The sequence below is a fragment of the Pelmatolapia mariae genome, linkage group LG2 (assembly GCF_036321145.2).
Source record: "Pelmatolapia mariae isolate MD_Pm_ZW linkage group LG2, Pm_UMD_F_2, whole genome shotgun sequence".
Lineage (NCBI taxonomy): Eukaryota > Metazoa > Chordata > Actinopteri > Cichliformes > Cichlidae > Pelmatolapia > Pelmatolapia mariae.
This window is the reverse complement of record NC_086228.1, coordinates 9033863-9046273: the sequence shown is the minus strand read 5'-3', so window position 1 is coordinate 9046273 and position 12411 is coordinate 9033863. Positions and strand designations below refer to the sequence as shown.

General features: G+C 45.0%; 1 protein-coding gene across 3 annotated transcripts in view; it reads left to right on the top strand.

Moving 5' to 3' along the window:
* Positions 1-12411, top strand: part of htr4 (5-hydroxytryptamine receptor 4) — a 138236-nt gene that overhangs the window by 68964 nt on the left and 56861 nt on the right. For all 3 annotated transcript variants that reach the window (XM_065469733.1, XM_063492679.2, XM_063492689.2), the window contains exons 3-4: positions 4152-4265; positions 11028-11228. In XM_065469733.1, coding sequence (XP_065325805.1) covers positions 4152-4265; positions 11028-11228 — 315 coding nt within the window. The remainder of the gene's footprint in view (positions 1-4151; positions 4266-11027; positions 11229-12411) is intronic.

The window sequence follows — 12411 nt, the reverse complement described above, 5'->3', positions numbered from 1 at the left end:
CTTTAGCTTATAACGTACTTGAATGAGACGTTACACTCAATCTGAAGAAGTCACAGCTTAATTAAGCACGTTTTGAAGAGTGATCAGGAGCTGGGTTACTGTGTGTGATGCTGGGGTGTAGCCTTCTGTCAGGTGTGTAGTCACGGTCCCAAACAAGACACAGATGCAGGTGTCCTGGTGTGTGTGTGCCTCCCAGCAGCTGGCCTTCATTCTCGCTTCTCATCCTGAAGACGTCCTCCATCCTAAAAACTGATGGACAGTGACGGGTATTTAACCCTAACTGGTGTTGTCCCCTTGATGTCCCCCATCATCATGTGACCACTGAAAACACGTGTTTGTCCAAACTGTGCATTTATTAAATCAGCAAAGATGCTCAGGCGAGAACCAGTGTTCTATCAGACAGAACAGAACAACCACTCCACACACTGATTGGGGTATGGGCGTTAGGGTTAAATAGGCGGGACTCTCCATCAGTCTTTAGAACTGCAGAAGCCACTTGGATGAGAGCTGAAAGGGCCTGACAAACCTGAAGAAGTGCAGTTTTCTTCATGCAACCTTGACCTGGAACACTGAGAACCTACACAGACGTCCTCTTGGGTTCAGACAGATGCCTCAGCTCAGAGACTAAACAGTATTGAGTGTGGTCCCGTGCTGACCTTGAACAACTTCAAGACATGAACAAGACATGCTCCTATCAGCACGGTATAAATAACGCAGGGTTATCACATATTTCATCCTTCTGTTGGATTAGCTGCACCTCACTGTCACTTTTCAAAATAATGGCTTCAAGAGCAAGCCGTCCTCAGGTGTGTGTGTGTCCCCAGGTATGGGTCAGGTGTGTGTCCTCAAGTGTCCCTGCTAACGTGATTGCTGCATTGTCCCTTTTTTATGGCAGCGAGCTCTATGCCCAGCCCATGAGCATAAACACTGAGAACAGCTGTAAACCTGGTGACAGGTGGATCGTCATATGATTTACTCAGACTTTACTCCCACTTTAGAAAAAAACTATGATATAACAACAACAGTGTCGTGCTTGGAAATGTTGAACCTCTTAGTTTACGTGTCAAAGCGTCAGTTTGCTGAAAGTTTGCTGTGGAAGCTGCAGGTCTGTGTTTAAGGTTCTGACAGTGGAGTTTAAATCCTAAATAAAATCCTTTTCATCGGACGGTGCGGCCTAATTGTTCATTAAGGAGCAGACCACCAGCAGCTGTAGCGAGTGAACATGACTCTAACTAATGATCAGTAAGTGTGTGCGCTCAGCACTGCTCTAGCTTCTGCAACTGATCCGTTAATTATAAAAGCAAAATGAGCTGAGACTCTCTCACCAAAGTCAATATTTGTACAGCACCTTTCTTCTTACCTGTCGCCATGTTAGAAGCCAGGTGATACCACCATAATGAGCGTATCGATGTCTCATTTAGGGGAAAGGTGTACCTGACAAACTCGACGTGAAGGATTATTGTGAAGCCTCTTGATTATTTCTTGGTAACGATGCTTCTGTTGAGAAATCAGCGTTCCCGTTTGATCTGATTAGTGCACTGGCATCACGGATCAAAGAACAAGCCTCATTTGCACACTATCACTTTGCCTTTGAACCTCGGATGCTGAGAGGGAAATCATTTGGCAGACGGGTTCCTGAATTTAGCACAGAGGCTCATGTTTGCATATTACCGATAATGTGGACAGGACATAAAAGCCACAGATAAACGTCTCTAAACGTCACTTTCTCCTGTAGAAATTTGCATTTTCTCGTGTGGGGAGATGTTGCCCACCCAGCCGTGTCAGTCGCTGTCGTTCGTTGTGTTTTCCCACCTCCCCGCCAGCCTGTGAGCTGCGAGAGAGACAGCAAACCTCAGAAGGATTGCTGTGATGCATTACCGATGTCAAACAAGTGTGAGTTAAAGAGTCGCTTTCTGAGATCTCTCAAACCACAGAAGTGGCTCCAGGAGCTTCGATTCATAACTCACACTGGCTGGACCCGAGACGTTTTCTAGAGGTTATACGCGTGTGGGGGCAAAAATGCAATGCCTGCAGTTTTAGCCTGTATTATTTATCATATCATATTCCCCATGTTGGATACTGAATACGCAACATGTCAGTTCTGTATCTATGACCAAAGACGTCTCGGTTATCGCCGGAAGATGAGCTTTTGTCAAACAGGCGACTGTGTTCTTGTGTTTATGCTCCTGATGATGACAGTTTAACCTCAGTAAATGCTGTTTGTTGTGTTTTGGGGAGAAGTGATTTGTGTCAGGGTTCCTGTGGATTATACAGAGATCGTTCGCCTGCTTTGACCTTCTCGTGTCTCAGGCTCAGCACAGCTCAACCCCAGGAGGTGGAAATGGGGTCTTTCAAACACGCTGTGTATGAAAGTTGATATAGAAAATCAGAGCACAGCTTTGAGGTGCAGCAGCGACGCTGGAGCCAGCACCTCTGCCATGAATAGCATGAATCGGCCAAACGCTGAAAGCACTTTGATTTAGGCCCCTTTGTTACTAAAAGGGCTTTGACGCAGTGGGGGCAGACTCGGGACCTCTGAGGACCTCTAACCAGGACGTTAGCATCAGATCCCTGTGTGGTCCTATGGGCTGCACATAGCTAGAAGGGCCTGGAGGCTTTTAGACCTCCTCTGTCGCTGTTTTTATTACTTTCAGACTAAATTCTCTGTTTTATCTCTTTCTTTGTAAAATCCCATGCGGTTGGTACACCTGTGCAGGTTTCTGATTGGTCACCTGCTGCTGCAGACTTTAATTATTTTGCTTCTGCTCGATAGGATGCACTCACACTTTGGTTTGTTGCTCTTGGTTCGACTATCCTGTGCTACAAAGCCAGACTAATGTATTACTGAGCTGTGTGAGCTTTCTGCTTCTCAAAGGGTTTCTCTTTTTACCTGGCTAGATCACCGTGGTAACTGGTGCTGAACTCATCACCTGGTTGGCAGCAGGTCATGTTCAGAGGTTCTGTTTAAAGCTGGCTGGAAGCACCACGTCGTCACTGATTCTTGTTTTAAGAGCGTTGAATCATCACCATGAAACGTGATCACACATAGTGTCCGTGATTGGAGCAGGGGGCACTCATGGGGACCACTTACAGCTGAAGACAGGTCACGTGACCTGTGAAACGCCCGTTTTACGTGAGCTCGCTCTGGGCCTGATGAAGAGAGCCGTTCACGTTGCCGCTGCCTCCCCTCGATGTGCAGCAGTGTTGTGCAGATGAATGGTTTCACAGAAGACGATTGCACTGCATTGGTTTCAGTGCTTCAGTGCTTCTTTCACGCTCATTTATCAATCCCAAATGACAACATGTCTGCTGCGAACTTTGGTGACGATTCAAACTGATCAGATAGTTACAGCATAAATGTGTCCGCCTTTGTTTCTGAGTGTGCAGACGTTTCTGGCTCTCGGCTTCTGCTCCATACTGTTCTACCTGCAGGGTGCGGAGGGGAGTTTGTTCCTCGCTGTGACTCCCGAGTCTCTTTTTGTTGTTGTGAAACGTATCCATGCATCCTGAAGCCTCTCCGAGTGCTTATGTAGGTGGAAGCAATCAGCGCAGCAGAGGAAGAGACCTCTGCTTTTAAATACACAGGATATCATCACTGCTGCACCTGGCTGCTTGTTTGGGTTCAGCAGGCTACCTCGGAGATGGAAATAAGTCTCATTTGCATCTGAATGTTTTCAGTGACATCCTCTTAGCCAGAGACACCAAACAAGAACAAGTAAATCCATCTTTACCTGAATGGAGCTTTTACTGCTAATGACTGGCGCCAGAGGCTGAACCTAATGAGCCGATGCGAGCAGGGAGCAGGGCTGATTTCTTGTTGCTCCACCTCGTGGTGCAGGCTGATGAAAGAAAGATTGTAATATTGTCTGTAATAGATGCCACATGAGGGGTCACTCTGCAGTTTTAACTCTCTCTCACATAAAATGAGAGCTGACGGCCTCTCTGTACCCTGCCTGATGAGTTCTGACACCTTTGTAAATATCAATAAACATTACAGCAGTGTTTTCCAAGGGTAGCTGCACAGGCAGAGACCACCCTCGCTAACTTCTTTTACTGTAAGGCACCTGAAAATGTGACAGAATCCTCTCAGTTCAGAATCCTAGCAGGCTTTTAGACTTAAACTGACATGGTGTTGTTTTATCTCCCTGCAGCGATAGCATGCCAAAGCGGATGGCCCTGATCTGCTTCCTGTCTCTGGTCATGCTGATGAGCATCTTTGGAAACCTGCTGGTCATGGTGGCCGTCTGCAAGGACAGACAACTCAGGTGGGAACGACCTTCTTCTTAAAGGCGCTTCTGTGTGATTGGCTGATGTGCATGAGAGTAAATCAGCGACAGTCAGAGCAGCACTTTTTTTTCACTTCCTGTTTCTTATTTAAATATTTTTTTGATTCCTGGTAATGTTTATTGTTGGATCTTTAGCGGATTCAGTTTTTTCTTAGCTGCTTTAGATGTGAATCCCTCCCTGTGTTCCATCCTCATGTGATGAGTCTCCTGTGTTACGTTCATGTTCATGTCTGTGTTTAGTGATCTCACTTCCTGCTTTATTTTGATAGTGTTCCTTGTGCCTTGCTGCTAGTTTTGCTTCCTCATGTCGTCCTGTGATTCGGTTCAGTTGTGTCTCGTTCTCCCTGCTGTCTCTTCTTCCTCCAGCTCCCCTCTGTATGTATTAATGGTTGCTGTCACTCCTTCTCCTTTGTCAGTGTGTGATGTGTATGTGCTATTTTCTCCTTTATGAACTTTGTGTTTGCCTCGACTGTCTGTAACATCTACAGAACCGTGGCAGAAACTGCTTCTTCGTGTGTGTCTGTATTTTCTAAAGTGGTTTCCACCATTGCAGCTCTCATCTTAATGAAGCAAAGGAGAAGGGTGTATGAACAGTGAAGGAATTAGAGGCGGAGTCAGAGGGTCAGGCTGAGGATGAAGGGTCATGTGGGAGCTGCTGTCACCTCAGTGCTTCAGTCCTCCCTCTTCACCTCACCCTTCTCTTTGTCCCTCTCTCTGTCTGACGTCTCTCATCTTTCTTTCTTTGCCCCTCTCATGACCTTTGACTCATGGGATGCAGTGTGTGTGTGTGTGTGTGTGTGTGTGTGTGTGTGTGTGTGTGTGTGTGTGTGTGGTATGTTGAAGTCAGTGAGTGACGGCGTGTCTGCTGTGATGTCTTACGTTGCTGAGGTGGGAACATTTACGTCTTTGTCCTTCTGTCCGCTGGGATCGCTCAGACAGAAATGCTCAGTGGGGACGTCCCTCTGGTGAACGTGGGCGATACAGTAAATAGGAACTCTTTGCACATCATTTACAGGAATCATGAGTATCCCAGGTAGGAACAGCTGTTACATTACCAGTGGTGAGATCAGTCACTGTGGCGGTGATCGTGCCTGTCAGTCTGTAAAGGCTCACATACAGTTGGTGTGTGATTTGTGTGGTTTTGGGTTTATATGTGGGACAAGTGCTTATGCAAACCAAAGACTGCAAACAAATGATGGACAGTGTCACATCTCCCATTATTTTCTGCAGCCTAACAATCAATCATGTTGGTTTTTTGGAGCCAGAAGTGACCATATTTGGAGGATGCTGAGCTCAGTAACATCCAGATAAAATCACTGAATCTCACTGTGCCCCAAAACGTCTTGGACAATAATGTTAGTACAGTGACATCACAGCAGCCATGGTATTGGTCACATGATGTCATTAAAAGTGCCTCAAAAGGCTCCAACAGCACAAACCTGGTCCAGAGGTCCAGTTCAGGGACTCCAGTTGCCTGTGTCGCCTCCACCTGTCAATAGAATCGGGGCTGTGTGTTTTGGCAGGTTCGCGTTGGCTTCGTTTTTCAGACCCGGAGGCTGACACCTGACAGCGAGAGAAGCGAGTCGCTGTGAGACAGACGACCGGTAGCTTACATTCCAACATTTCTGTCCTGATGGGAGTTTAAAAGAGTTTAAAGTGAAAGTGAATCATACAGCAGTCATCAGATCTCAACTCAGTTAAACAATGATGAGTGGATTATTAATTAATGAATGAATTTTTATGGTTGAAATCATTATTTTAAGGAGATGTTTTTCAGAGAATCCATGTGAATGAATAAAAAGCTGTTCCAGCAGCTCATGGACGACTCTCACCTCTCATCACCCGTCTGTTTGTAGTCTTGTTGTAGTCAGAGAAACTCAGATTACTGCATAATGCCCATACTTTATATCCACGGCTCCTCCTGAAGCTGCTTTTCATGTGCCTTTGTAAACGTCTTCCTCATCCCTCACTACAGAGTCGCTCTCACTCAGTCTGGGACCAGCTTTTCCAAATTTATAATCTCAGTTACTAAAGTGAGATTAGCTTCTCTTAACTCAGTTAATGGGAACCCCCGAGCAGGATTCAGGGTCACCTGATCCAGCCCTAACTATATGAAAGTTTGAAGCCTAATCTTAAAAGTAGAGATAGTGTCTGTCTCTTGAATCCAAACTGGAAGCAGCTTCCACAGAAGAGAGGCCTGAAAACTGAAGGCTCTGCCTCCCATTTTACTTTTAAATACTCTAGGAACAACAAGTAAATCTGGTGCTCTCGAAGAGACGAGAGCACCATGATAACATTAGCAGCTCAATATGTCACAGTCGGAATAATTTATAAATAATAAAAACTAACTAACTGCTGAGTAAGTCTCTGTTTCTCTTATAAGCTTTCATCTGTGGTTTGAAATAACCTGACCGCTTTATTCTCATAACCAGCAAATCATCAAGGCAGAGGTCGGGATTTTCCACAGCAGCCAGGTCTGTGTGAGGCAGGGAGCTCAACAGCTTAGAGGCATTTTACACGTTTACCTAATGTACAGTACACACACACACACACACACACACACACACACACACACACACACACACACACACACACACACACACACACACACACACACACAGTAAACACCAGCAGAGGGTGATTCAGAGGGTGGTAAAGCACTCATCATGAAACATCACACAAACAAAATCACTGTTACCACCTTTTGTTTTTCTCTGTGCATCATGTCGAGTGTGTGAACACACACACGCACACGCTGCCACACAGTGTGTGTGTTTATAGACACTGAGCAGCTCTGTGAGCGCTCGCTGTTATAAACGGGTCGCAGCAGAAACTTTGCTCCCACATTTCTGATTTTGTCTTTTAAAATCAAAGTTTATTTACATCATTTACAAAAGTAAGAACTAAATTAATCAAATAAAATAGTTTAAGTGAAATAGAACATGAAAGAAAAGACCTTTCCAAACGATTCATTCATTCTTTCCATTGTTTTATTTCAGCCTTTGAGATTGGTCGTTAAATTATCCCTGCACTTCATTAAAGTGCTATTTGGACTCGTGTTTTTAGTTGTAGTCATAAAGTATTTGGCTGACTTCACTGAGTTTGAAATGAATTTTTCTGATTTAAATGAATGAAATAAATAACTGTGTATCCTCCAAGGATTAATTGGGTGTAATTGCTGATTTCAGTTTTTTGTGCTGTTTTTTAAAATAACATTAAAGTTTAAATTCCTTTATTGTTATTCCAGACTGCACCTTTTTTTTCTTCTCAGAAATTCCTCAAAGGCAGTAATGAAATAAAAATCCAGTTATGGGGATTTAATTGAACTGTAGGTTTTATCATTCCCATTAAAGCTCGTCTTTGTGATTGTGTTGTTGCAGACGCCGTCGAGGCCTCCGGCTCTATCCTGCAAAACAAGATTACAAGCTTCGTGCTTTTTATCGGCATTTGTTGTAACTGCAGATGGTCATTTAGTTTACGTGGCTTCGCCATCAGGAGGCGACCCAGCCAGAAACAGTTTGATTGGACGGGGCAGAAATGTGATGAAAATGAGAGCATCTGAAATGATTCCTGCATGTTTGCTTCTCCTCTCTGACCTTTCTGTTCGAATCATCTTTTCTTAGATCTTACATGTTGGGCGTCCTCGTCACACAATCCCTGCTAATAAAGTTTATTTATTCAAAGGACTTTCAGCTAAACACAGTCTGTCATCCTGACTAAACACAGCGCCTCCTCCTCCACCTCAGGGCTTCTTAATGCTTCTAAACTGCTCTGAATTATAGCCAACACATCTCCGTGTGTGTGTGCGTGTGTGCGCAGGATTTACTGCAGGCAGAGTTGTACCGGCCTGTTCCAGAACAGTGTTTGGGTTAGGCGGATGGAAAGCCTTCGCGGCCGTTCCCTCGTACTGAGGTTATTTATAGACGCGGACATCGACAGCGCAGAGACGAGGCGGCTGACTGACCGACTTTTTGTCTGCAGAGCTGTTAGTGGTGGTGTTTTCTGCCTTTGAGTGAATTACTGGCAGGCTGAGTGCTGTGCAGCTGCCTTTTTGTCCATCAGGTTTGACTGCGGCGACCACAGGCAAACTGTGATGCCACTAATCAATAGCTGAAATTGGTTTCTTGCACACACAAGTCCAGGACTTTACAGCTGACTGAGAGTGGCGAGCTATCACCTCGTCTCAGGATTTCTTTGTTTTGTCAAACTGCAGTAAATGTGTGTGTGTGTGTGTATGTGTCTGTCCAAGGTGTGTGAGCAGTGAGGCGCAGTTTAAAACCTGCAGAGTGAAATCCATAGAATGTACTTAAAAAGATGGAAGTAAAGCTGATTCGGGGTGGGGGGGATGCTCCATCATTTAGAATGATAGAAATGATGAAAATGACGGCCCATCGTGGGGTAAAATAGATTATTTATGGCAGTTTTTTAACACCTGGATCAGTGTGATGTCATAGAGAGTGGCTGTAGGGCTTTGGAGTTGACGTAACACCACAATGCATTGTGGGAGCGCGGCGCCATTTGAGAAGGCCACGAATCAAAACAAACACACTGTGTTGGAAGGACGACTGCCAGAACCATGCTTAAAATCAGCTCAAAAGTCAAAGGACTATATCGAGATCAATTGCGCCCGGACGCCAAGTGACGGTACTTGGAAAAAATAGCATGCATTGGTAATGTGGACCCATATGAAATACGGCAGTGGAGTAGAAACCCTGAAGACCTACCGCCATTGTCCTACCCTGATACCTTCTTGTACCTTGTCTGTGGAGTCAGCGCATACACGGCGAATCATTTTCGGTATTATAACTCCCTGGAGGCGCACATCTAATTCACAAACAGTTGGGTACAAGATTTGGCCGTTTTTAAGCCTCCATGTTGTGAGTACGTTGACCATATGACCAAGATACAGCCAGAGGTTGCACATTGACTTCTCCTCAGCAGCTGCACCAAAATTTGCTCTAGATGAAAACATAAACACACCGTCTGCAGTGGAAGGCAAAAGGAGCCATCCACAAAAAAGGCAAATTCCACTCCCTACTCTGGAGGAGTTGTCACCAATAAACTACTCCATAAACAGAACATAGTTCTGCTGCGTCACACATTAGGATGTTTGTTCTAATTTTCTATGACCTCAGGGCATTGAAAATAAAACTAAAAGCCTATAAAGAGCAATATGAATTTGTTTATAACTTACCGGAATGAAAATGTCGGGAGCACACCAACAAAAAAGGATGGCAGAGAACTCGATGAAAGCTCGTCTCACCGCTGCTATCCAAGCCTGACGTCTTAGTTTGGTAACATCCGATACATGAGATCCCTCACGTTGCTTCCAGGAGGGGAAACGATAAAAAGAGAGCCCATTTTCCAGCTTATTCCCTTCCCGATCGTGCAATCTAACATTGCAACTGACAACACAGCAAGTACGAGCCATAGCTGATGTTTCCGTGTGCTTTCGCTCCTGTAGCCCTTTGTTTGGCCTACTAAGATGGCGGCTCGACCAAAAATCGGGGCCATGCCCCCTCCCTAAACCGCTCCAAAGCCCTATTTCTAATAAGGTCATCTCATTCATCCCACCTACTGTTTAACTTTCTGTTTGTAAGTGAGCCAATCACAACAAAGTTGTCTTAGAGGGGGAAGAGCTAAAGCAGCATGTTTCAGACGGAGGATGAACTGGGAGGTGTGGTGTGCAGCTCCAAAGGTTCAGACATGCTCAGCACGTGTCCGAAACTTTAACCCGGCTGTGACAAAATAAAACAGGAAGTAACAGAAGGCGGGAACACCTACACGGGGCGACACTGCACACAGGAAACACACAAGACTAAATAAACCAAATCACCTGAAGCAGAAAGCTAACAGAAAGTAGACATTAACTGGACTAAAGTATAACCAAGAGACTCAAACTCCAGCAGATAATCCAAAACATAAGAGAGAATAAGTGATTTTTGTTTGTGCATGTGCTAACATGTGCTAAAACACACAAAATCACCGTCTGGTTTGTGATGGTGATAACAGACGCCGCCACATGCTCTTTACTAAATCAGACTCATCCCACATTAGCAGACTTGTGCTGAAGCCACACCCACATTTCTCTATTTGAGGAAACACCTGTATGCAAAACACCATGAGGTGGCTCATGATGTTTTGCAAAAAAATAAATATACAATGTTCATAAAAATATAAATAGTGGCCAAGATGCAATAATAGTGGTAGTGACATTAAAGACTTGTACAGGTGGGCGTAGGAACTGTGGGAACAATTATTATGGGTGGCTATGGCTCAGGTGGTAGAGCAGATCAGCCACTGATCGGAAGGTTGGTGGTTCAATCCTTGGCTTCCCCAGTCTGCATGTCAAGTGTCCTTGGGCAAGATACTAACCCCAAATTGCCCTCTGATACATCCATCGGAGTGTGAATGTGTGTGAATGTAGTTATAGTTTGCACTTGTGTTTAGAAGTGCTTGCATGAGTGGGTGTGAATGGGTGAATGAGGCATGTTGTATGCAGCGCTTTGAGTACTCCGGGAGAGTAGAAAAGCGCTATATAAGAATCAATCCATTTACCATTTATTAAAGTCACCTGAGACAACACACAGGACACAAGACCACCAAAGTAAAACAGGAAGTAAGAGGACAGACTCACACAGTAAGTGCTGTCAGTTGGTGCGTGCGACTCTGACACTGTGAGCGTCATGGACATCCACCTAATGTTTGATGAACTAACTGATCCCGCCTCTCTTTCTTCAGGAAAATCAAGACCAACTACTTCATCGTGTCGCTGGCGTTTGCCGATTTGCTCGTGTCGGTGCTGGTGATGCCGTTCGGCGCCATTGAGCTGGTCCACCAGCACTGGATCTACGGCGAGACCTTCTGTTTGGTGAGGACTTCTCTGGATGTTCTGCTCACCACCGCGTCGATACTACACCTGTGCTGCATCGCCCTGGACAGGTGAGACCGTCTGACTGTCTGTCCTCTTTGTGTGTGCACGTCTGATCTGCTGGAATCTACCACTTAACCTGGACCGCTCTCATTCTCACTGGTCGGGGTCTCTCGTGCACGTGTGCACACATACTGAATATAACGATTGGCTGCAGGCCACATCAAACCATCGCCTTTGATTGGCTGGCTCGAGTCTATCAATTCCCACACCTCTGATGGAGGGGCTCGTTTTCTGTTCTTAATTATTCATCATCCTGCAGGAGACTGAGGTGTGTGTGTGTGTGTGTGTGTGTGTGTGTGTGTGTGTGTGCGTGCGTGTGTGTGTGTGTGTGTGTGTGTGCGTGCGTGTGTGTGTGTGAGTGAGAGAAAGAGAGAGAGAAACAATTTTGAGGGTTTTTCTCTCCTTTCAGAGACAAAAGCAGCTCTTCTTTGATTTCAGGGTGAAGACACGTTTTAACCTTTAAGTCAAATATTCCTAGCTCATGTTTTCTGTTTTTTTTTTATTAAAACTCCTATCAGATCACGGTGAAAGTTGAGGATGTAAACACACTCAGTTGGAAAGCTTCAGTTGCTTATATCCTGTTGTTGAGATTTTTGCAGACAGCTGGAGTGAACATCAACGTTTCTTCCTGACTTTTCAAACACAGTTTTAAATCCCACCAAAGTGATCCTGAGGGAACAAATTAAGCTGCACAGCCTCCTGCACCTGAAGGAGTTCTGAAAGTCAGAGTTTGTGGAACATGTAGTTGGCTTCACTGGAACTTTGATCTAATCTAATGACGTTTGAAAGTAATCAGATTAGTCGGTGCTTGCTATCTGTGTACGAGTGTGAACAGCAGCACTGTTGAAATGAGTCTGCAGCAATCACAGCTAAGCAGTGAGATGTGGGTGAAAGCAGAGCTGCTGAGACAAAGCACAGTTAGTCTTCACACTGACTCTGGGAAAAGATATAAAACCGGTTTCAGTGGCTAACACGGCCTAAATGTGTTTTTCAGCTCCGAAAATGTCCTGCATGATGAAGTTATGAGAAGGCTGGTAAAGTAACTTGAACTGCGACCCACTCCTGTGAAAATATTCACAGTATGAAGGGAACATTTTGCACGTCTTCATTAGGTTATTGTACTAAGCTTCACCTGGTTGTGAGCGGGCCAAGGCTGGACTGTTCTTAGATTTGGATGATTTCACGTGGAGC